This window comes from Melanotaenia boesemani, chromosome 17 (genome assembly GCF_017639745.1).
Source record: "Melanotaenia boesemani isolate fMelBoe1 chromosome 17, fMelBoe1.pri, whole genome shotgun sequence".
NCBI classification, from domain to species: Eukaryota; Metazoa; Chordata; class Actinopteri; order Atheriniformes; family Melanotaeniidae; genus Melanotaenia; species Melanotaenia boesemani.
The window spans coordinates 2,304,543-2,331,231 of record NC_055698.1 but is presented as its reverse complement, the minus strand read 5'-3'; the positions used below and the strand labels follow the sequence as shown (position 1 = coordinate 2,331,231).

Sequence of the window (26,689 nt, the reverse complement as noted above, 5' to 3'; positions counted from 1 at the left end):
GGATATCCTCCTTCTCTGTGTTCTCCATCCCAAACAAGGACATTATTGTCCTAAAAATGCTTATGAACATTCTCCAACGTTCAGAAGCTAAAACCAACATGTTCAAACTGAAGTTATTATCAGACCTGGTAAGAGCTATTATTCTGATTTTGTCCAGACTGACAACAGGATGCTCACGCCGTCATCCTCATATATATTCTGACAGGTCTGACAGTTTTATTACATCCAGTCTCACTAGAATTCAGTTTGGTTTTTTTTGTTGTTGTGTGTTATTTTCTGAAAACATGAAGCAAGGAAGGAACAGAGAAGCAGAAGAGGTTCTATGGAAGAGGAGCAATCTTTCTCTACAGCTGAAGTTTAAACAGGAAACCTCTGAACATGAGAGAGATCCCGGCTGTGATAAGGACTGAATGATTCGGACCGTCAAAGACCGTCAGGCTGTCCTGATCTGTAGATGTGCAGGAATGCAGCCTGGAGCTCGTTATCCATCATTCATAGCTAGAAAAGCCTCAGAGATGTTATTTATGCTGAGGGTTATCTCCTCTGCTGCCGCTCGTCACTCCTGATTATGCAGCCTTGTGTTTGACCTGAGATTTGTTTTAATCTGCTGAAGCAGACGTTTTTATTTAGCTTCATTCTGTGTTTATGTCTGCAGATATGGAGTCCGGTTTGACATTGCCCCCAGTCTCTAAGTTTAGCATTTTGTATTGGAGCCGTTACCTCCTGCAGACAAAGTTATTTCAGTTGACCTCTAACAGTGCGATGTGCATCACTGACTCAGCGTTACCCTCGGTGCACCGGTGACACTGCTGAACCTCCGGTCAGCTCAGGCAACGCTGGACTGGAATCCTCGCCGGCAGTAATGGGCGGATCAGGATCTAAACCAGCAGGAGGGCAGCTCGGTCTCAGTGGGGTCCAGCCTACAGGAGAGGAAGGGGGTATTGTCTCTGGAGCTGCAGGCCTGTTTGCTCTGAAAACACAATCTGGAAACATGCTGTTCACAAAGGTCACATTGAAGTTTCTGCATGGGATCTTACCAACTGTACGACAGCGCCGAGCCTGTTCAGCAGGCATGGGTGGGGCGAATAAGCATGCAGAAAAAACTGATAGAGTAAACTAATTTGGTCCAATTATAAATACACTACTGTTAGAGAAATGTCAAAAAGAAAATAGACCTCTCATTTTTAAGATTAATGAGTCAGTTTGTCTGACTAAGGTCCTAAAAATACATAAATACAACCTCAGATAATACAACAATCATAAATACAACAATAACTGTTATTTATTTAATAAGCTCAATTAAAAGACAAAGTGCTGCTATGTTTGACCATAATACCCTGTCCCACGATTGTTAAAAACCAAACACAACCATCATTTCAAACACGGTGGTGGAGGGATGGTGGTCTGGGCTTGCTTTGCAGCCACGAGACCTGCTCCGTAAAATGCCAAATTGGTTTTAATGGAATTTATTTAGTGGATACAACTACAATGCTGTTCACTTCTGTTTACAGCAAATTAGAGGTAATTCATTGTATGAAACTTTGCACTTAGCAGCTTAGTAATATTTGGGATTAGTCTGTAGTATTTGAAAGTACTTTTTAAATTTTCATTTGTTTGGCTGATCAATCATTCAGATGATATAAGAAGGTTTTTAATGAGGTAAAAGAGGAGAAATAAACTGTCATGTTCATTATCCCGTCATACAAACTAAAACTAAAACTAAAAGTTTCTTTTGTTTGATTTTCTTTTTTCATCTAGTTTCTCTGTTATGATGAATAACAATAAGTTATTTGGGAAAAATAAGAAGTAGAGAAAAATAAACACCATCTCATATGACCTTGATGGTCTCTACCTCCAGATCTCTTGATGTGAGGAAACCAGTTCTCAGCTAAACAGACAGGAAATCATGTTCTGGTCTCCACGTTGACCTCATATCAGCAAGAATTCACCTTTTTGAGCATAGTTCCAGTGCATCATGGGACGTCCCCCAGCAGCCTCGGCTATAGCAGCAGGACTAAAGGATGGATCAGGGTCACCAAGCCAGACCTGTAAGATTTGTGAGGAAGGAAAGTTTGAAGATGATCTGAAGGTGGAGAGGACGTCTGCTTCCTGAAGCCAAACTGGGAGCTGATTCCACAGTTAGGAGTCTGATTACTGAAGGTTCTGCCTTCCATTCTGGGAATACCTACATGCTGATATTCTGTCATCAGACCATCCTTCCCCCCCTGCATGTGAACAAGTCTGACTCCCAGATGAAAGTGTGACCAGCTCACTAGAATCTGAAGGTAGATTTCTGCTTTAGGGAACGCTCTGAGCAGACTAAACTGTAGATGTAAATCTTTCGTTTTTCTCTAGATGTTCTGCTTAATTTGGGGATTTTAAGTGGTTATTTATTTATTTCTTAATTTGTTCTTACAACTTTTAGCCAGTTTGAATGTTTTGTGTGTCTGTAACATGTGTAACCGCCCTGCTGTTGTCTTGGCCAGGACACTCTTAGAAAAGAGATTTCAATCTCAGTAAGATTTTTCCTGCTTAAATGAAGGTTATAAACTGAGAACAGACTTTGTTCTGGTCCTGATCTCTGACCCTGACTGGAGCTAATGAGCATCGAGTTGCCGGTGTTGCCAACGGTACTTCAACAGAAAAAACTCACACAATGTGATTTTCTGTGTCTGGTTTCAGATTAGCTGGTAAGAACTGAATGAAGTTGAAGCATTGCCACCAAGTGCCCCCAACTCAATTTTGTTGTTCCACTGAAGCACTTAATCACTTTGGCATATGGTTCTGTACAATGAGCTTTGTGTGAGTGTGTGTTTGTGTGTGTGTTGTCTTGCATAATTTTCTCTAATGTAATATATAACTCTGCTTCACCTCTGGGAGATTGTAGCCGTCAGCGAGCAGGATGTAGAAACTTATTTCATTTCCTTCTTATTACTAAAGAAGACTTTCCTCATCTTTGGAGCTCATTTGTAGAAGCTTAAATCCTACCGTGGAATGCTTTTTCCCACTTCTGCGCGGATTGTGCTGCTGCAGAAAAGGCGGTGGTGCCCCTCAACAAATTTACTGCTTTTTTTGTGCTGACTGTTGATCTGGAAAATAATTCCAAAAGTAAACAGGTAAGATTTATTGGGCCGTAAAGGTCCCTTCTTGGCAGTACATTGTTGGCATATAGAATCTAGGACGGCAGTTCAAAGGTCCTCAGGAAGAGTTTTCTCAGCGCTGTGCCAGACTTCCTGGGAAAATGTGCTGTTTATTATGGTAAGAATCCAGTATGGATACCTGTTGTGTGAACACTACCTGACCCTCAATGCTGGACCATACAGTATATCACCAGTCTGTGCTGAATGATAAAACCTTGTTCTCAGCATAATATAAAATTATAACATAAACTGCTGTATCACAAACCAAACCCAAAGTATGACTGGGCTAATGATTGATTTAAAGTCATTAATGGCCTTGGATGTTTCCTTAAATGTTCTTTGGCAGATTTCTGGGAGGGTGTTTGGACTTGGGTGGAGACAGGCCATGTCAGAATGATACCATGAAGCCAAAACAAAACCAACTCTGACTTCACACAACTTGATAATTCTGGAGTTGAGTTTGTTGTTTTGGAGTTTAATCTTTGGTAGAGTTTCAGCTTTGGATTTTCCAAAAAGCATCTGTGAATCAAACAACTTTTCATAAATTTTAATCATGTGCACGAGCAAATATGTGCCATTTGGCTGGGTTTAAAGAAAATTGTTTCTGACACAGAGACAAAAAAAACAAAACAAAACAAAAAAAAATCCCCTCTTTGCTTATTTAAAACAAGATTTTGCATTTCTCTGTGGGTTAGTTTCACCAAACATTACCGTGTAGGAGAAGTATGTTTTAAAGTATGTTGCTTTTTTACCTTTCAGAGGTTGGATTACAACTCAAACTCTAAAAAAGAGTTGGGTTGCTGGATTTCTGCTTCCATGATGCTCCAGATGTTGTGTACTGGTGAAAGGTCTGGACTGCAGGCAGGCCAGTTCAGCAGCCGGACTCTTCTCCTGTGAAGCCATGCTGCTGTGATGGATGCAGGATGTGGTTCAGCATCGTCTTGCTGAAATCTGCAAGGCCTTCCCTGAAAGAGACGTTGTCTGGATGGGAGCAGATGTTGCTCTAAAACCTCCATGTACTTTTCAGCATTGATGGAGCTTCACAGATGTGGAAGCTGCCCACACCATAGGCACTAATGCAGCCCCATCCCATCAGAGATGCAGCTTTTCACCTGTCCACTGATAACAAGCTGGATGCTCCCTCTCCTCTTTAGTCTGCAGGACACGCCGTCCATGCTTTCCACAAACTAGTTCACATCTTCATCCAGGTTTCCACTTTGCCTCAGACCATTTTAAATGAGCTTTGGTCCAGAGAAGATGGCTCTGGTTCTAGACCAAAGTTCTGTTTGTATCTGGCTTCTTATCTGCATGATGGAGCTTTAACCTGCGTTTGTGGATTTCAGGTTGAACTGTGTTCACAGACAGTTATTTCTGGAGGTCTTTCTGAGTCTATGCAGTGGTTTCCAGTAGAGAATCATGTCTGCTTTTAATGCAGTGCTGCCTGAGGACCCCGAGATCACCAGCATCCAGTCTGACCTTCAGCTTTGTCCCATGCACACAGAGATTCTTCCTGATTCTTTGAATCTTTTGATATTATACACTGTATATGGTGGAATGTTTAAGGTCTTCACAATTCTTTTAGTTGAGGAGCATTTTTCTGAAATCGTTCCACAACTTTTAGATCCAGTTTGTTTCATATTGGTGAACCTCTGTCCATCTTTCCATCTGAGACTCGGCCTCTCTGAAATGCTCCTTTCATATCCGGTCATGTTGCTGACTTGTTGCCTAATTAGTGTCAGTTGTTTTTCATTTGTACCAATTACTTTTCCAGCCTTTTTTTCCCCCAGTTCCAACTCTTTACAGACGTGTTGCTGCCATCAGATTCAGAATGAGCTCATATTTTCCATGAAATAGTAAAATGTCTCAGTTGCAACATGTGGTATGTTGTTATGGTTTATATTCTATTAGGAATAGAATATGGTTTGATAATATGGTGTTGATATGACGGTGCATGTGAAGTCCTGATGTGAAATTGTAAAACTCATTGCCTCTCTCTCTGATTGCAGCATCAAGTTGCTGGCGGTCCAGGACCTGCTGGAGCGGGAAGCTCTTGATAAGGTAGAGTAAGGCTCAGATCATACTGGTTTAACTGGAAGAACCTTCACAGCTGACGCTGATTAGCTTTGATTAGCAGCAATGCACTGCAGATGAAATGACTCGTCATTCAGGGAAATGCTCTCAGAAATGTCACATTAATTGATTGTTTGACTTTTTGTTTTAATGTTCATTTTTTTTATCTGTTCTGTCTGCATGTCTCCGTCTCCCACATCTAAACGCTTCTACACACACTTTCAGGTTTGACTGACCTCTCTCGTGCTGTCATTTCAATAAAAATGTCAGTGCGTGTTATACGTAGAGTGTGAGAAGTCTCTAGTGGTAGTAAGAAAGGAAGAAATCTTTATTTATTTGTCAGTATCTTTCGAAACAAACCAAAATTTTTCCTCTTCTTTCAACCCATCACTAGTTACACTAGGAGCAGTTGGCTGCCAGTCTCTGGCACCCGTGGAGCAGTTGGCGGGGTTTAGGGTCTTTCTCTGGGCCCACAGTGGTTCACCTCTGTTGCCAGCCTGGGGACTCGAACCCAGGTTCTTCAGACCCAAGCCCACCTCTGTCACCTTGCACGGTTTATTTTACGTGTGGAAGTTGCAACAGATGTCAAATAACACAAACATAAATCATGTTTATGAAAAGGCTCTTTCTAACATAACAAACTGTAAAATGACTGCTCAGCGTAGCGTTGCTCTTTGGAGCTAAAATTTAAAGAGACTTCCTTCTGGCCTCCATACACATGAGTAGAATAATATATTTACCTGGATTTCTGAATATTATTGAGCCTAATGGATGTTGAATCTTGAACCTTTTGTGTTTTATTAGCTTTATTAGTTTTTCCTTATTTTGCTTGAAATATGCCATTTATTTCCCTACTTACTGTGATGCATTGATTAAAGAATCATTAACGATGAGGAAAACATTTTTATAGATGAGTGGCCCCCATCTTTACCAAAGACTGTTGACAGTCCAGCACTGGTAACTGATAAGCAGGTGAGGGGATGTCAGGTTCTGATCATTTTCTGTATAACCCAGTAACCCACTGCATCAGCTACCGCTTTAAGTAGAGACTATATTTGCTTTGGTTGCGCTTATGTGGGCAAGCAGCTCTGTTGTTGGTATAATTCCCCTCTTCTGGTTATTAAGTGACCAATCTTGATTTGCAGGAAGTCAAACCATTAACATGGAAAGGAGGTGACATTAGATTAAAGTTTGTATTTTATGAAAACTTCTACCATGTATCTGATCCACTATATCTAAGGGATATACATTTAGTAAAACTGTCCCAAATGTTCTTGCTACCAAAATTTTAATTTTTATTCAGAATAAAAGTCTTAATTTTATTTTTGCATTTTTTGTTTAATCCTCCCCTGTACAAACTATTTTTCTAAAATTTATTTATAAGGTTTTTACAAATTTGAGTCAGTATTTAAAAAAAAAATATTAATATTTTTGGACTTAATAAAATCTGCATATCATCTTTCTTTGTAAAATTTCTAAATTTGGTTATATTGTGTTCAGAATATTTTATAGATGAAATTAGACATACACCTAAACAATCCTAATCATGAAATGTTTGTTGGTATTAAAATATATTTAATTTTTTGCTAAATTACCTGTGTTTCTATTCTGTTGCATTAGTGACTAAAATTATTTGATTGTAACTTTTTTTGTTGTTGCTGTAAATTTTAGCCAATAACATAATTAACGTTAGAAATTAAAGTAAAAAATATCCCATGCTTGTATTCACATTAAAAGTTGTAATAGTATGGAGACAGGTAATGGAGACACAAGTCTCCCTGTTGTTATTGTTAATGGACTAAGAGGTAGAGAATGAATGAATGAATGAATGTCAACCTTAACCTCTGACACCTTTTTCTATACTTTTCCTCCCTCTTCTTTAATCTTTTGATTTTCAGCTTGCTCTTTCAGAGCCGTAACTTGGTGTAGGTCCCGGTGTTTGCTCTGGTGTTGTCTCAAACATCAGTCCTGGTGTTTGATTTGATGCTCTTTGAAAGGAGCTGGATCTTGAAGAGCTGTAACTTTCAAAGAGCCATTCAAAAGACTGGCTCATTCTTACAATATCTTACAAAACTTCACAATATGTAAGAATGACAATCAAAATAAGTACCTATATAAAATCTACTATACGAGATTTAAAAAATTATAGGAAAAATATAAATTAAAAAAGGATAAACCTGAGCAATCAGTGCAAATTCTAGTAAATGTTTTGGATGGAACTCACAGTATTTGTTTCTGAACAACTCTCTGCACATAGATGCTTCACATGAATGGAGCGTGTTGGACATCAGACTTCTACGATGTCACAAATGTGATGAAGGCAGTGTGGAAAATGTGTATATAAAAAGAATGGCTCACAAAAGAACAGCTGTGACTCGGTTCCCATCGTTCATTTAAAAGAGCTGTTCAAAAGAATCAATTCGTTCATGAACATCACATCTCTAGAAGCCAGAAATTTTCTCTGTCTTGCCCGTATTCTCACAAATCTCCAGTGATCCTGTTGTATTTTCCTCCCTTGTACCCTGACCCTTCTTTTTTCTCTATCTGATAATTCATTGATGGTTTTCAGCTTTCCTTCTTTTCATTTCTGGTTTCTTTCTCTTTCCTTTTTAAATATTCTTGGTATTTCATTGGGTCATTTCTTACTTGTTCCCTATACGCTCTTAATCTCTCTGCCCCCCTTTTGCTTTTTTGGTAGGGATTTTCATGTTTCATTTCTCCCTAGGAAAATACTAGATAAAACAGAAATAAAAATGTTCTAGGTTTGAAAACCTAACAGTATTCTTTGGTTAAAAATAACTGACAGTAATTAATTTTGTCATTACTGAAACAATCAGTTCATAGCCGTAACTTCACTATATTGTTACGGTAGTGACTGTTTTGGTAGTGACAATTTCAGCTAATTCTTAACAAAACTCAGCAATGCTGGGCTAAAAACGGCTAGCAATTACAGATTTGAAAAGATGCCCATGAACAAACTGTAACATTTATTAATGAATACATAAAAAGTTATTTATTAGCAGAAATGACATGTTCGGTAGTGACAGTCTTAAAAAAAAGCCTAAATTTTCAGACTTTGAAACACTACTACTTAAATGGTATTACTGGTGTGCTCACCATGTGGCCATCAAAGAGAGGAAGTATGTCTTTATTGTTGGTGAAAATTTGGCGTTTGTGAACAAAAGCTCCCCCCATGGGCTATATCTCATATTGTTTCGGTAGTGACGTGAAAACATGGGACAATATTTTTATATATATAATTCTTGAATGCACTGAAAAAACAAAAAATCTATTTGAATATATCAAGTTCCCTTTAAAATAAAACAAGAAGATGCATAAAAAAATGCATTTTTGACAAAAACTGACAAAAAATTGAATTCATGCTTTATTAATTAAATAAATCATAATGTGACATTATTAAACATCAGTGGTCTGAATACATAATTGTTTTTTAATATGTATTATTTAGTATGGGACTGTAATTTTAACTATTTCGGCAGAATGGCTCTTATCTCTCTGTGTTGGCCCTGTGATGGACTGGCAGTCTGTCCAGGTGTACCTGCCTCTCACATGCTAACTTCCGGAAATAGGTTTCCCTGTGACCCATAACTGGACTAAGCAGTGAGGATGGATGGATGGATGGATGGATGGATGGATGGATGGATGGATGGATGGATGGATGGATAATATTCTCACTGTTGAAAACCTGACTGGTGTTCTTTATCCCATTAACAAAATGACTTGATTTATTTGTTTTGTGTAGCAGCAGCCCCGTCTAGTAATTTAGCTAGCATATTGTGCTAATGTGGCATTGCTAACCATCTTTGATAGATTCGGGGGCATGCTAATGAGCACTCAAGGTTTAACCAATGGTTTGTTGCGTAAGACACGAGTAATTATTTTCTATTTGTCATCAAACAACCAATTTTTTTGTTTTTCCAGCGCGGTTTATTTTGTGCGTTATCAGTTAGCTGGCTTGTGCTAGGATCTAGCCTTTAGCTTCTCGGAAGCCTTGGTTTGGTCCTTTTTACTGTACCAAAATTAAGATAGCTCTTGACAATGGACTCTTACAAACTTTGTTAGCATTGCTGCTAATTAGCCATTTGAGAGTTTATTCTGTTGAGGTATTTGTACCATAAACTATCAAACAGCTCTTACAGGTGATGGTTTGTCTTTACAATAGCAGCCACTATTTAAGATAACCCCTGTCAAAAGATTTTCGTGTCTCTACTTCACCAGCAGTGTATAGTTCCTGAATGCTGGTGTAACTGAGCCTGAAGACATGAATCCCAATCTGTCGGTGTGGATGGGAAATCAGTGAACATGTTACCACAAGAGGAATGACTCATATCTGATGAACTCTGAACAGCCAGATCATCTTTTCTTACTGAGCAAAGATATAGGGAAGCTGCATTAATGCGAACAGACTGGCGCATCCATAAAATGTCAGAGTTGAAAAGGCCATTGTATGCACTGTTATGTGTTCCTACTTATCCTCCGCACATCTTTGCATGTGAGTAATGTCACTTTCTGTATTGGCAGCTAGATGGTTCCTTCAGAGAAATGAGAGCTTGGTGGAGAGAGAAGTAGGTCAGCAGCCGTGTATTTTGGACTGAGAGAGGGAGGTGGTGGGTGGATGAGTTACCTCTGGACAAGTGGTAGCCCACGTTGCAGCTTTTTAACTCTTGTCAGCTCGTAACACTGATTATCTGCCTGTTTCTCATCTCCTTTATTTTCTTCCTCTCCCTGCAGTGCCTCATCCAGTGGTGTGAATGGAAAATGTTTTACAGTTTTTCTTTTTCACTTTGTTTGGTGCCTGACAGGACTTATGTTTAGGCTTGAAAAGGCATATTTCAAACTGAATGTGGGTTGCAGATTGTCAGAAAAAGTGACTTATTACAGGAAATAAGGGGTTTTTAAGGTGTTTTGTCCTCCAAGAGGCAGCAGAACAGCATCAGTGCAAGCTAGCAATGATTCTAGAAGTCTGTGAGGTGCCATTTTCAATTATGTATTCCCTCATTTAATGTTTTAATGGTAATGATGGAGAAATATTTCTTAAATGTTAGTCAAATATTTCCCATTCAGGTTTTGAAGTGGCTGTTGATGTTTATTTATGTCGTTCCCTTAGCTCCTGCTGGTCACTGTTCCTTTCATCGTGGTCTACACTTATATCGCACCTCTTTAACCTTAACTAGGTTCTACAAAGTGCTATTGAATCTGTCGTTCACTCACGTACACATACATTCATACAGTCCCTTTTATTGTGTGCAGAAGGACTGTATTTATATATTAATATTAATTAAATAATCAGATTTCTTTCCTCCATCTTCTTTTTCCTCACGTCAATGTAAGAGGTAAATCTGTCATTTGTTTACATAATTTAATAAAATTCCTAATACTGTTCTTTGCAGTTGCATTTCCGCTACAGCATCCTGAGGGAAACCAGACTTATGTGAGCGTTTCCACATCGGAGCAGGTGTCATAGTCAAGTCTATTGTTAGAAACGGATCGTGGTGAGGGAGAAAATTCAATGGGCCTCATTTAACAATTTCTTCTTACAAATCTTCTACACTTTGTCCTGAAATTGTTCATATTAAGTTTTCTAATCCTAACTCTCCATCAGATTGTTTGTATTTTTCCTCTTAGTTTGGTGAATACCAAAGTATCTGTAAGCCTGCAGTCTGGTCTCATGGACACGTCAGAACAAACGTCCTCGTGCTGTAAAGTGTGAAGAGAAAAGTGGTTCACTGTAGGTAAATGTTCATCTCTCTTTACATCCTGAACCTTCTACAGTTTGTAAAGAAAATTACCTCCAGTTTTGTTATTAGCAAGGTCATGGATGTTATTAACCATGAGGTTAGCTTTGTTATTAACCAGGTCAGTGGTGTTATTAACCAGGAGATCAGCCATGTTATTAACCAGGTCAGTGGTTTTATTAACCAGGAGATCAGCCATGTTATTAACCAGGTCAGTGGTTTTATTAACCAGGAGATCAGCCATGTTATTAACCAGGTCAGTGGTGTTATTAACCAGGAGATCAGCCATGTTATTAACCAGGTCAGTGGTTTTATTAACCAGGAGATCAGCCATGTTATTAACCAGGTCAGTGGTGTTATTAACCAGGAGATCAGCCATGTTATTAACCAGGTCAGTGGTTTTATTAACCAGGAGATCAGCCATGTTATTAACCAGGTCAGTGGTGTTATTAACCAGGAGATCAGCCATGTTATTAACCAGGTCAGTGGTTTTATTAACCAGGAGGTCGGCAGTGTTATTACTCAGGAGGTCATCTTTGTTATTACCTAGGAGATCAGTGATGCTATTAATCAGGAGATCAGCAGTGATATTAACTAGGTAACTAGGTCAGTGGTGTTATTAACCAGGAGGTCAGTGGTTTTATCAACCAGGTGACTAGACCCAGTGCTGATTCCCGGGTGTCCTGACTCCACATTGGTTCTGTTACTAACTTGGACTATGCCCTTCCAGACCCCATGTTTCAAGGCCTGTCCACCAAATGCTGTTCATACTACATAACCCTCCTAGATGATGGCACATATATGTTGACACAGTGAGTTTGACACACGTAGGGGTGTTAAACTCACACACCACAATATGAAACTAGATGACTACTTTTACTGCCATCATAAACTCTGGTTCATATTTAAGATTTTTTTTCTCATTTACAGTATGATTTAAAAACTCTGGCACCTAAAGGGTTAACCTTGGAGCTGAAATGTTGTCATAACTTACTACTTAGGATTGTCTGTTTTCGGTGTTTTCAGCAGCAGTTTACCAGCTACTGTCACCCATGACAACAAATCAACCAGGGAATGACCTCCTCAGTATGTATTTCCTGTTGCAAATGTGATGCCGTCGATCTCAGTTCCTATGAAAATTGCAAGAAAAGAGGATGTGTCATATTAGTATCCATGGAAACAAGCAAACTGCTGCTCATTGGTCAGGTCTCTACGAAGATTGTACCAGGACATATGTTATTGATGTAAATAGGCTGCTTGCCTTTTGAATGACACATGTTTCTATTTTACTATAATTAGACTGGCATGGCTTGGTTATGTAATGTGTCATTTAAGCCTCTGGTGGTTACTTGGTGGTTACGTGGAAACTACACTACTGCAAGGTCTGTTTTTATGAGCTACCTTTGCAAACCCTAACACTCAGTAGCTGGCTTATTCCACCTTCCCATGTCTGAACAAACTTATAACTTGCATCACTTTGACAGATGATAATTAACAGCTAACTAACTACTTTGAAGAAGTAAACACTCCTCTGAGTCAGCGAGGGAAATTTTAAGTTGAAGGGAGACATTTCCTGAATATGCTGACAGCATATTCAGTGTGTGTGAAGGCTGTGGTGGACTGTTGTCCTCTCTGTTTTGTTGCTATGGTTAGGTCAATATTACTCATTCTGTAAGAAGCCTGAGAATTGACTGTAATTCCATCATTATTATAGGCTGAAAAACTAATGAAACAACTGCACAAACAGACGTTTGCTTTAGAAATGCTTCACTAACAGACACACAGTTCTGATGGGTTTTATACTGGCTGGCAAAGAGTTATCTGCAGGTTTACTGAGATCAATATTGGCGCTCACAGGCGGCTCAGTTATTCAGCTCATTTCAGACAGGAAGGCCCTGGCTGGTTTTAACCTGGCGTTACACTCCTGGTGCCTCATTCTTTGACTAAGAAAGCAAAAAAAAAAAAAATCTGCCGATAAGTCGGATCATCTTAGAAAACAGCCAGAAACCTTTGCAACCAAAAAGACAAAGCTGCAAGCAGCAATGGTCTTTGCACTCCACCCATGTCATGAAGTAGGGCCCTGGTGGCCCCCAGTGCTGAAGCCATCGGGAACAGGGCCGTCTGAGCCCATGGCAGGAGGACACCCATGTGACTAACTCCTCTCAGCTGTTTTCCGGAGGTGTGGCCATCCCTGCTGGGACGGCCACGCCCTCCACCATGGGGTGGTCTCTGGAGTAGGAAATCCCAGGTGTGGGAGAGCATGCTAGCCCGCGTCCTGATTTTGACTGCCTCTTTAATCCAACTTTTTAATTTGTTTCCCTTCGATTCGACAATCCTTGTGCTGTCCCAGTCCGTGATGTCGTTGTTCATCCTGCAGTGATCCGATATGGCTGATTTTAAATTAGTCAGATCGGAGGGAAATAAATTAAAAAGTTGGATAAAGGAGACAGTTGAGATCAGGAAGCAGGCTAGCATGCTCTCACACACCTGGGATTCCCTACTCCAGAGACCATCAGGTATGTTACAACATCCTACTATTATTGTCTGAATAGAAAAAAACCTCATATTTATGTTATCGGCCTGCTATGTTTATGTCTCAGATGTACATCACCACTTTTTTTTTCAGCAGCTGCTGGTATCAAAGTGCTTTTCTTTCCATTTCTGTCCATTTCTTTCCAACATGACACACAAACTTTGAAACACTGACTCGGTGTAAAAAGAAAACAAAGATTTTCTTCATACTTATTACTGCAGATCATCCTGAGTAAATATTCCCAGGGGAATTCTTCTGATTTTTCAGAATCCAGTAATCAATAGTCTCAACGTTGAACCCTTTAAACTAACAGACTAACAGGTCTGTTCCATACACACAAAAAAATCATACTTTGGTCCCTCTCAAGAGCCCATTAGGATGACCATGACATACTGACGTTGATGGCATTGAGGACTGAGTGTTTGTCCTGATCATGGTCCAGTCCAGGTCTCACCGTGGAACAGTTCGACTCTGCTGAGGGATTCCTGGGCCACCTGCCAGGACCTTGACCGCATGCTGTGCCTGCACTTTGGTACCCGCAGGCTGAATTATGAGGGTGTTTTGGCAAAGAAGTACTTGTAAGCGATTCATCCTCACATGGCCTACAGGCTCAATGGCTCCTGGGGATTATGGCTGAGAGTAAATCCCTTCGGGGGTTTCTGGCCTCCTGGCGCTTAAAATTGCTTCATCATTAACACTATTACTTCCTGTGTGATGGCAGAGTGAATGCAGACTGGAGCGAGAACGGAAGTGGTCATAGTTCTCTCTGCTGCATGACATGGCTGTGAACTGAACTTTGAGTAACTTTAGGGTTAGGTCCATTCAGATTTAAATTAAATATATTTAAAAGCATGATTGGATGAAAAGCTTATTTCTTAGCCATCTGAAGGCTTGTTGTGATCAGATCAGACGTTGTAAAGGATGAACAAGTTGAAAGGTCACAAAATCTGCCTCTGATAACTCAGACAGACCAAACAATCAATACATGTCAGAGCTGCAGCATCAGATCAGCAGTGGAAAAAAAAAACAAAGCCAACCATGTTTATTAACATGTCAGCCTTAAAAATGTCCTTACTGAGATCAGTTTGTTTGTAAAGAAGCAATGACGCAGCATCTTGTTGTATCACAGGGAGCAGAACTGCCTTAATTCCTGGTGTGATAGATGAAGCAGGTGGTGGAAACCTTCCTCAGAGGTTTTCTCCATATTGACATGACAGCATCACACAGTTGCTGCAGGTTTGTCGGCTGCATCCATGATGAGAATCTCCCGTTCCACCACATCCCAAAGCTGCTCTACTGGACTGAGATCTGGTGGCTGTGGAGGCCGTTGGAGTCCAGTGAACTCATCGTCATGTTCTAGAAAGCAGGTGGAGATGATCTGAGCTTTGTGACATGGTGCATTATCCTGCTGGAAGTAGCATCAGAAGATGCTCCACTGTGGTCATAAAGGGATGGACATGGTCAGCAACAATACTCAGGTAGGCTGTGCTGGTTAAACCAGGCCACGTTGGTACTAAGGGGTCCAACGTGGGCCAAGAAAATCTCCCCCCACCATTACACCAGCAGCAGCCTGAAGCGTTGATCCAAGGCAGGATGGATCCATGTTTTCATGATGTTTCCAGCAGTCTAGCATCTGAATGTGGAGCTGAAATGGAGACTCATCAGACCAGGAAATGTTTTTCCAACTTCCTGTTGCCTTTCTATCATCTCCAACCAGTCTGCCCATTCTCCTCTGACCTCAGCAAGACATTCTGGTCCAGACAACTCTTCTTCAGACCATTCTCTGGAAACCCTAGAAATGGTTGTTCAAAAAAATTTAATCCGGATAAAAGCTATCCGGATTTTCATGTAATCCAGCTTTCTTACTGGCTGTTCAAAGCAACATTGAATTGGATCACCCTGATCCAGAATCCCGTTTGTCAGGATCACCAATTCCAGATTTCCAGCATGTAAATCAATGTAGGCTTCCGGCTATGGGAAGAATAACAGATAAAGGAGCCGGTATGGGGTCACTTTAAGTACTTTTCCCTTTGCAACAACACAGGAAATCATGAATATCCACTGCTATGTATAAGATCAGAGCCACAACAAATAAAAAATAAGTTGTTAACAGCTACATTGTGGATATTCTGGAAACGTTTTAAATAAAATAAAAAAAAAAAAAAAAAGCACAGCGTCCTTCTCTGTGACAATGTTAATGACAACCTGAGCCCCGTGTGGAGGTACCGGTGTTGTGCCGAAAAAAGCACCCCTGCCGTGAAAAGCACCCCCTCCTCTCAAGGAGCCTTACCAAAAGCCTGAACTAACCTGCTGATAAATATATATATAAATATATATTACACAGAAACAAAATATGCTTAAATGGTCTGTATATGGTCACACAGAAATAATAGGACCAGGACCAACAGGGACAGATTTACTCGGGGGTGCATATTCTGGTAGACTGCGCTGCAATATGCGTTCCTTGAGGGGGGTGCTTTTCACAGCAGGGGTGCTTTTTCTGGCATGACACTGGCCCAACCTCTGGCTTTCTGTAAGAATGAGGGGCGGACGGGGTGCGTAGGGAGGGATGAAATCGTTAGACATTTCTGATTATGCAGTGATGACTGACAGAAGGATTGATTATTTTATGTGTTTGTTATAGAATTTGTTTGAGGGTGTATTTCATGGGGACAAGATTATGTTTTATTCTTGCTTTACTACCCTGAAAGGCTTAATAGGAGCCTGTCCCTATTTTAACCACTGTGAGGGACCGCGGCCAAGGATGAAGACAGCACAGGAGGTTTTTTAAAGAAAAAGTCTTTGACATTTCATTTTACAAAAAAAAAAAAAAACAACAAAAATGCAAATTCCAAAGTAAATGTTCTGGGCTCATAAATGAGGTCAACTAAACAGAACAAACTGACACACCAGGGAAACTATATACTGGCTGTTCAGACCATGTTGACACAAGAGGGAAAACATAAAATCTCCAACTAACCTAAAAAACTTGACTAATTCACAACAGAACTAAAACAATTTAGACTCTGAACTCATTAGGGAAACAGAAATCTAAATAATCATAATTCTACATAAAGAATAAACAAAGTAATACAAAACAATAGAAAATCTAAACCCCTCTCCCTCTATCTTGTTGTGAGATGGATGAGTCCAATTAGGCTGCAGCCTGTCAAAGGAGATCCACCTCAGCTGGGACTCTCTTCGCGGGCTTGGGCCTCCCACACAGTAACTTCCCCAGGAACTGGTAACTCAGAGAAAATGCATATTAACTGAAGGTAAATCAATTGAATTAACTATAATAAAGAAAAAGGTTACCGGGCTCAATGTGTGTGGCTGCCTAGGTTCCCATCACAACCACTTTATCACTGCAACGGTTAAACAAGTCAGGTGCAAAATACAAATATAAGAATATGCACCGAATAAAAGTTCTATTATTTATCAGCTGTTAGATTGTACCGCATGTTCCTCCTGAAACCCGCCTCGTAATCCTGCCCTCTGCTGGGATCAGGATAATCCTGTTTGTTTGGATCAAAGTTATCCGGATCCTACTCAGAAGTTTTGAACAACCCAAACTGAGGGTTTTATCCGGATAACAACCAGGATTGGATTACGTGATCCAAGCCGATATCGGAATCCAGATTTCCCTTATGAACAACCCACGTTCAAGATTTGATCCTATCCGATAAGAGAAATCTAATCGGATTACATTTGAACAACCGGTCCTGGAGATGGTTGTGTGTGAGAATCCCAGTAAATACTCAGACCAACAACCATGCCACGTTCAAAGTCTCTTAAATCCTCTTTCTTCCTCATTCTGATGCTCAGTTTGGACTTCAGCGGGTCGACTTCACCACATCTACATGCTGCCGTGTGATTGGCTGATTAGATTTTTGTGTTAATAAGCAGCTGAACAGATGGACCTGATGACGTGTATATAAATGAATAATAGAAGTATTTGTAGTAATGAGCTTACACATTAGCTTAAACCTTTCTGGATCTCTTCTTTGCAGCCGTTGTCCTTGAGTGACCTCTGCTCGTCTCCGGAGTTTTACTCGCCTGCTAGTGAAGTGTGTTCTGTTCTCAGAGATGTCATCATACCCGGCTTCCTCTTTCGCAACGTATTTCCTTAGTGAGAGGAGGCTATTTGAGTTCACTGAACCTTGTATTGATTATTTTTTACTGACACAGACATGCTGACTACCAGCTAATCTGCCATCGAGTGTTAAAACGAAGCACCAAGCTCCGTGTGATCTGCTCAGGGTCATGCTTTTCAGACAGTTTGGAAATTAATCGTAAAGTAGACACAAAGTTCTTCTTCAGAAATGATGACATACAGACTGGGGTTACGCAGGGTTACTGCTCCTGTGGCTCCTCACCTGTTCAGGTATTTTGTTTGTTTATTAGAACAGGGATGGATGAATCACAAATCTTCATACCGGATGGATTGTGATAAAATGATTCTTACTAGCTACATTTCAGGTGTAAAACACAGTTTGTTGTGTGTATTAATGGTGTGATTGTTTCATTGATGTGTGTGAAGAACAGCAAATGGAGAACGTGGTGTCGGTGCAGAGGGCTGACAGAGTGTCCTTTCCCTTATCTCGTTTCAGTTCTGTGTGGAGCTGAATCAGGGAACTCTGGCTAGCGTACGGAAGTGGAAATGGCCACGAGGGGTCTGGAAAAGTGTCACGTCTGAAAAAGCTACTGGATGTTCCAGTAAGGTACGGCTTCTTTCTTTCTTTCTTTCTTTCTTTCTTTCTTTCTTTCTTTCTTTCTTTCTTTCTTTCTTTCTTTCTTTCTTTCTTTCTTTCTTTCTTTCTTTCTTTCTTTCTTTCTTAGGGGTCAGGGATGGACATGGACTTTATACATTTATGTATTTATATATTTTTTATTAATTTATTTAATTTTTTTTATTTGTTTAATACAGCACACTAACAAACACCAACGAATATCATTCACTTCAACTAAATTCATGTTTCATTAACTTGACTTTTTCCTGTAACATTTCCTATATTTCTTTAATTATTCTGCTTTCATTTGTCCTTAAATTATATCATTAACCAAGTTACTGACTCAGTTTCACTTTGCATTTCAGTTTTTATATGATAAACAAGAAGAAGACATTTAACTAGAACAAGAAAGGCTAAAAGTAAAGTTACTGTCATCCTGTAACAGTACATTTTCTGCATCGTACACATTTCTAAATCTTACCTTGCAAGGATGCAGTTTTCTCACAGTGAACCAGACAAGTGGTAATTTTCTCTTTAGAAAATGGAGCAGTTTGATAACTGGGACTAACTCCTCTCAGCTGACCTTTTATATTTTAGACGTCTTCTGTCACAGTTTTCTGCTGTTACCCAACAGCAGGTCACACCAACGTTTTTTACAGCTCTGTAAAAATAGAATCTAGTCAAGGTCAAGATCAAAAGTTTCTGTAAAAGACTCAAAGTTCAGCCTCACAAACAGGATCATCAACAGGCTGAATGCTGAGTTAGAAGCCTCCATGTTAGCGCTGCGTTACGAACAATTATCTGACTCTGTTTTCCATTAACCTCTGTCCACAGGGAGGGAGTTACTCCGGCTTCCTGTGGGACAGCTCATCAGGTATTGATCTGAAGGATGCTGTAGTCCTAGAGTCACCTGTTGTCAACGGCAACGGGAATCATGCATATCCTCAACCCTTTCTGGCTCACTTTTTAGTAAGTAACAGTTGATTATAGACATGCTAATAGTGTCACTTAACCCGGACATAATAAACACAGAGAATAAAAATATGACACACAGTAAAAATGACACGCAGGAAGCTGAAAGCTTAGAACAAGCCTCCCTCACAGCATCCAACCAGAAGAAGGTGGGACAATAGTTGAAATAAACTACATTTCCTACATTTACTTTGACTTTAATTTCACAGCAGACAGTGTAAACCTGAGATGTTTCATGTTTTTTCATCCATTTTGCATCAGGCTTTAATGAGACAAGTCATTAGAAAGTTTCTGGTGCCAAAATCTGCTAATGAGGTCAGAAATTTTGGCTGGACAAGAATTCTTAGAATTAGCATAAATTTATGGCCACAGAAAAACTAGAATTTATCTCAAAACTCAAAAATCTAAAATTCCAACAGCTTATCTCATTACAAGCAATGAAAAGCCTCAAAATGCGGCTCCATATCAAGAATTAACATCTTTATCTGGGATTGATAATGAGTGAAAAGACTTTCAAATTTGACACAATGATTGATGCATTTGTAAGCTGTATGTTTACTGGTTAATGAATAAAACTGATGGCATTAAATGTGTAAAGCAGCAGGCCTGATTATTCATACAGTAAAGAAAATAAAGTTGTTTCTCCACTCGGATTTACTGCAAAACATCTTTTCCAGACATTTCTATCCCGTCCAGGAGGTTTACAATCCAGCCACTAAATGTAGTTTTATGGTAAATCCACAATGATCCATGATAACAGCATTATTTATCACATTTCATCATAAAAACATCACTATCACTACTATGTTGCTAAGAGACCTCTATTTAGACCTGGACATGATGATGAAGCCACTTCCTGTCAGACTTTATGCTGCTATATCTATTCATACATTCATTTTACATCATTTTACCTCCTAATCTCACAGCTGAGGCTGGAAACATCATGTCTGATGCTGACTGGGATTAAAAGTTCCAGCTGCTACAGGCAGTTTTACACAAAACAAATAAATAAAAAATAAAAACAAAAAATACTGTTGTACCACAAATAGCAAAAGATGACTTGGAGTTTTAGGGATTGAAATAAGAATGTGAAAGTTCAACATGAAACACATTTAATCTCTTATAAATAGTCTTTTATGAAGCAAAGTAACAAACTTCTCCCATCAGGTTGGTTCCACCGAGCTGACGGTGGTAAACGTGCACATGCAGGCCTCCATGGGGGAGTCCAACAGTAAAAACCACACATCGGACGAAGCCAAGTCTCAGCACCTGTCGCCCAGCATCCAGGAAACACTCAAAGGTCAGCCTGTCAGCTTCCACAAAGCACTCACGTCACACCACATGTGTTAACAGTGTGAGCAGATTCACATCATGTGGTCCAGACGAGGACTCTGCTCCAGGCATCGCATTAGAATTCTGTCCTACATTTCATTTCTTCTGCAGGTGAAAAGGACTTGGTGTTATTGGGAGACTTTGGTTCGTCTCCTCAAAGCTCCGACCTTGACATACTGAGAAAGGAGAAGCTCTGCTCCCTGGTACCATCCATCCAGTTCACCAACATCAGCACCCGCACCCCCCAGGGCACCCGCTGCCTGGATAACATCTGGGTCAGCCGCTCCGTCAAGAAGATCTACTCAGGTGGGGGCAGGATGCCGTCATTTCCTGATGGAGGTGCAGTGTAGAAGTCACTCACAGCAAGTTAGGTCTCAGTTCAATTCAGCTTATTCATATAGCGCCAATGACAATGCCTCCTCAGCGTACTTTCACAGGCTGTCCAATTCAGTCCAGTTCATTATAATCCAATTAAATCAGGACACCAGAGTTGGTGATCCCTGATGTAAAAGTGAAACGACAACTTGCAACTTGTTCTCATAGTTTTAAGTTTTCTTCATCAGTTTCAGATAGAAAATGATCCATAATGTCATCCAGGTATATTGATCCAGTGTCGAGGCTAAAAAAGATCTGAGGTGAATCCATAGACTGTATATAAAAGATGGGCGGAGCTTCCGTGACATCAGCCGTAGGTATTGGGTGGTTCCCACCATCACTATCTTGGCAGCGTCATGCCTGTTGTCATTCCCGGAAAATCCAAAAATGGGCAAAGAGGTGGAGCTGAGAGGGGGACTGTGAAGGTGGGGGTGGATAATTGACACCCATCAAACTCCGAGCTGCCTGTAGCTAAGAGCTAACCGAGCTAACCCGGTGCTAACGGCAGCTAACCAGCTAATGAATGTAGGCGGGCTAAAGCTAAAGCACACTGTTAGCTGGCTAAAAACCACGGTTGTGCTACCCTCTCCCTTCTTTAAGCGGGTATTGGATACATGTCAATCAAAAGGACACACCCTTAATTATGCAGAATTTCAGGATTAAATAACATCCAAACAGTTGTCATGATGGTAAACTTGACCTATTAATCCTAAAATTGATTTTTCTACCAGGCTTTAAACATGTTTATTTCTGCTGTGAAGCTGGTCTTTTTAACATGGTAGTCTATGGGGATTTGCTCTGTTTTGGAGCCCCTAGTGGACGAGGGGGGAACTGCAGTTTTTTGCACTTCCACATAGGCTTCACATTTTACCGGTGGAGGTTGCCGCCTGGGTGAAGCTAGTGGCCTTAGGACTGAACGGATGTCCTGATGTCTTTCCACCGTCACACTGTGATGGAGCTGCTAACAAGAAACATCACAAAAACCACCAACAGGTGTTTATTGTTACTGTAACCAACCATTTCATGGTATTTTTGGCATCTGTAAAAAAACAACCATAACAGGGTTATACTGGGTGAACCAGTAACATCATAATAGTGTTTTACTCACCAGTCAGAAAAGGATCTGAACAGATTATTGAATATTTTGAAGAAATCCAACGTCGTCAGCATTAACGCTTGATTGCTGCTAGTCATGTTTCTGGGCTTTTGTCTCTTTTCGGTAGTTGGAAGAACGATCTTGTGTTGTCTGTGGAGCAGCCAACCACAAAACATCTAAGAAAATCTACGAAAATAAAAACAAAATCTATGAGGATCAACGCTGAAAATCTAGTGATTTTACATGACAAAGTTCCTGGATGTTTGAGCCTGCCCTGCATCTGGAAAGAATCCTAAAATAATTATTATTTTCAGACAGTGATCCGGATCACTTCCAAAATCTAATCAGCTGTTTCTTATGCCATTTTGGAGATTTCCTGAAAATTGAATCAAAAGCCATCCATAACGTTTTGACTTGTGTTGCTAACAGACACCAACGTCTCAGCCTTGGCGGAGGTAATGGCTATATTTTTATTCTCTTTTATTCCCGTTTATATGTACTTGCGTGGGTCCACATACATGACAGCTGCCATATTTGTTCCACCATATTTACTACGGTGTCTCTGAATGGTCAAACAACGTGATCACCGTTTGGGATAAAGAACACCTTAAAAGGATCACAAAAGAAGACAGTACAAGCCAGGTTAAATTTGCAATAAGTGCTCCCTGTTTTCACCATGAATGAACTCGTATAATTTAAGCCAAGTGCAACTCAAGTCATTAGCTCTGTGTAAGAAGTGTCCAGGTTTTAGTCTGATTGGTTAGATAAATTTACATAGGAGCCAGAGCTTTGGCAGTAAAACCAGAGAGAACCGGCTCTACGTCTGTTCCTGTGCAGAATTACCAGTTTCTGTGTTACCTGGCTCAGCATTCTCAGTTTATCAGTACTTAATGCAGCATGCAGTTCCACATTATCTTCTGACTTTTGGTCTTGTGTCTTTTTTCCTGACAGGCCATTGCATGGTAGTGCGGGAGGGCTTGACTAATCCCTGGATACCAGATAACTGGTCATGGGGTGGTGTAGCGTCAGATCACTGCCCAGTGGTGGCTGAATTTTATACAGATTCATCCTCTAAGGAGATGAGCAGACCTGGAATGGCAGTGGTGGACAGAGGAGACATTATGCCCAAACATGAGCGGTGACAGCAGTCACAGTCGAGATGGTGGACATCACTGGGACGTTGACCCACCTGGATCCTGCTAAGTCTCAGTGGCTGTGGAGCAGTTTCCTGATGAATGTGAAAAAGTGCCAAGATTGCCTTTTGGGTTTCAGTATGTATCATATTGACTGATAAGTAATTAAGCCATAAATGTTGATTTTATATATATATATATATATATATATATATATATATATATATATATATATATATATATATATATATATATATATATATAGTGTACTTTAAAAAGAAATGTGCCAAACATTTTCTATATGTACATAAAATAAAGAGGTATTGAGAGTGTCTGTGCTGTCTCATAAATGCAAATACGTGCTTCATCTAATTTGCTTCATTCGAGTGACCTGGGTATTCAGAGCCACTGCATAGACCTCATCTGTTCATTCACTGCAGTTGATGATGATAAGGTCTCAAATATAGAGCAAATGAAGGCTGTGCTCTTAAATTATTAAAGCAAGCCTCTGGTGGATGTGCGACATTTTCCTTGGATGGAAATGAGGCGCCAGGAAACCGCACCATCAGAGGATGCTGCTGCTGCTGGTCACTGACCAGCACTGTTCATTTTACCAGCAAACTTTGGTTTAGTTTTTGTCATAGTGTGTTAACTAAAATGTTTGTTTTAGTCATAATTTAGTCATCTTAATTCTATTGTTTAATTCTGTTAGTTTCATTAGTTGACTATCATAACAGTCAACTAAACTACAATAGATTCAGTTGAGGGTCCAGGTGAAAAGGGGATGGCAACACAGACTAGACTGCCATGTACAATAAAACTTTATTAACAGGATATCCGCAATAAATAACAAAGGAATCTCTATGCAAACAAAAAGGTATCCAAATATCCCATTACTAAATAAACACAATCTCCAAACCAAAAATAATTTATACAAATCATCCTGTGACAGCAGAAACACGCACACAAGGGCAGGTAGCAACAGAATAAACAAAAGATAGAGATCTGTAAGTCTGCAGCAAACCAGCTTCAAGACAGCAAAACCCAGCAAAAACCCCGTCCTCAAACTGTGCCCCAGTCTGACACAGCTGCCCACAATGAAGGTGATCAGGTGTCTTCATGACTGGCCAATCAAAGAGGAGACAGAGCTGCTGGCGCCCAATCTGGGAGACCGAGGGCGGAGCCACAGGCAGACTATCAGCCGCCAAGCACCTGTAAGCACTGGCACAGTTCATTTACATAAAGGCCCAACAGGCCCAGAGCTCTGACAAAAAACAATATATAAAATAATTGTCCACACATATTGAAACCGTTTACCAAAAGACAGCCATATGCAGTTAGACAGTTTTTCTAATATAACATTTTCACCACAACTACTAAACATGAATGGGCATAAAAATCACCTCCTGGCCTGCAGAACTCTAAATACCTCCAAAACAAAACAGATCAGCACTTTAAAATCAGAATGAGTGGACCACCTGTTTAAGAGCCAACAACATATTCTCTGGTTTACTTTGTTTAATGCAAAAGTAGCATGAGCGAATAGGCAGACATGAAGCAGTCAGTCCCTGTTTCATCCACAAGTCAAGGCCAGCAGATGCCCTCTGAGCAGCTGCCAATCTCTCCCTGAATTTATGTTTGTCATCTTCATAGTGTTTGTCCATCAGGTTACATTTTTTAGTTTTCCTTGGAAAAGTCAGCTTTCTATCAACAGTCTCCATCATGAGGATGAAGTAGTAGGGACTGGTAATCCTGAGCATGCCATTGCTTCCTCTTTGCTCAGTTGCTTGCATTAAATGCATTAAATGTTTACTGTTCACATTTTAGTGTGTTATCATGCTAATTTTTGCTAAATGAGTTGGCCTATTAGCATGTTTACTGTTCACACTTTAGTGTGTTGGAATACTAACTTTTTGCTCAAATAGCAAAGATTTTTTTTTTAGATGTTTATTCATATTCCAGAAGTTTTCTATGATTCTTGATGAAACAATATAGGCTCAACAAAGATGATATTTAAGACAATAATTGTCTCATATTTTATTTTATTCTGTAGTTTAATTAAGTTGAATGAAAACTACTTAAAATCTAATTCAATTTAATTTATTATAATTTATCTAACTAAATTAGCATAATTTGCATGCAGTCAAGATTGATACCATACAGTATATGCCATAATTACCATTACCACAGTCAGTTTTCTTGGAGCGACACAAATATTTGCTTTAATAAAATAAATAATTGCTTGTACAATACGGTTACTTTAGCAATAATCCACACACACACAATGACTGCAAACAATGCAGTCATTGTGTGTGTGTGGATCAGTTGATTTGTGTTGTACTATGATCACTTTAAAGGAAATTATCATTTTCTCTTGACCCTGCAATGTCTTTGAATTATGTTCCTACACCAGATGCCTAAATACCTACAAACCTGTCCATCACATGCTGACCTTACTGTCGCTTTACCCAAACATTACATACTCCTTTACAGGCCTTCACTACCTCAGTTACTGCTGACTTGTATGGCCCATAATCTGATTCACAAATTGCAGCTAAAGGGCGTCCCCTTGTGGGCAAAGCAGCTGTGATTCTCTGGCCTAAGTATAGGAATACGTATAAGAAAACCTTTATTAAGCTGCTGTAAGTGGAGGTATTATCAGTACAAAGTGACAGTAGAGTTTGTTGTATCTGAAAGATCCCTGAGGGCAAAATTCAGAGATTTTACATGATAAAGCTCTGCAACTGATACTCTGGAGACTGAAAGAGCCAATACCTGACCAAGAGTTTCTGCTCGTTTTAGTTAGTGTTGTTATGACATTGTTTTTTACATTTTTACATGAAATAAAAGTTCTTGTGTATGTGTTTAATCTGCAGGAAAGATGAAAATATCTCCAAATCCCTAAATGAAAACACTTAAATTATTTATCTGTTATAATCTTTTGCACCGGCTGATTTGCAGACCATAGATCCTGATCCTAAACTTGAAAGAAACTGAAAGGATGTTTTATAATGGATAATAATCAGAAAATACCCTTTTAGCATGAAAGCACATGGACATCAACAGCAGCATCTGTAAGTTCTACTGTAAGAAATGATCTTGTTCACTGTTGTCTACGTCATCTAGAAGTACAGCAACAACCTAAGACTTGAGAGAGCATGAACCAAATCTGAGTGTTACACAGCATGGATTAATAAAAGTCAAATCAGACTTCAACTGCTCTGACTTTACCTCCTTATCAGTTTTCCTGCTGTTGTTTAGCAGATGAGTAAAAAGCTTCAGTCTTCGCTGGAGGAGAAAAAGCTCACATTTGTTAAATGTGTTCACAATGGCTGCCCAAAGGGGGGAAATAATACATACATGTATTTCTTACTGTCACTTAAGTGACTCAAAGCGACTGATGCTTTGGACTAAATGTTTATATGTGTTAAACTTTCTCACAATCCATCACCAGCCAACGTTACTGTTTTTTTTTTACCCTAACATTAAATACACTTTTACAGGCCCTCACTACATTAGTTAGAGCAACCTTGCTGCTGCCTTTGAATTGTC

At 39.8% G+C, this 26,689-nt stretch overlaps 1 protein-coding gene across 1 annotated transcript in view; it reads left to right on the top strand.

Moving 5' to 3' along the window:
• The window catches only part of eepd1 (endonuclease/exonuclease/phosphatase family domain containing 1), a 36,654-nt gene extending 13,331 nt beyond the window's left edge, over positions 1-23,323 (top strand). Inside the window, exons 2-7 of the mRNA XM_042012141.1 lie at positions 5,147-5,198; positions 18,110-18,220; positions 19,064-19,198; positions 20,369-20,501; positions 20,645-20,839; positions 22,956-23,323. Of these exons, the coding sequence (XP_041868075.1) occupies positions 5,147-5,198; positions 18,110-18,220; positions 19,064-19,198; positions 20,369-20,501; positions 20,645-20,839; positions 22,956-23,146 (817 nt within the window). The 3' untranslated portion in view covers positions 23,147-23,323. The remainder of the gene's footprint in view (positions 1-5,146; positions 5,199-18,109; positions 18,221-19,063; positions 19,199-20,368; positions 20,502-20,644; positions 20,840-22,955) is intronic.
• The last annotated feature ends 3,366 nt before the right edge of the window (positions 23,324-26,689 follow it).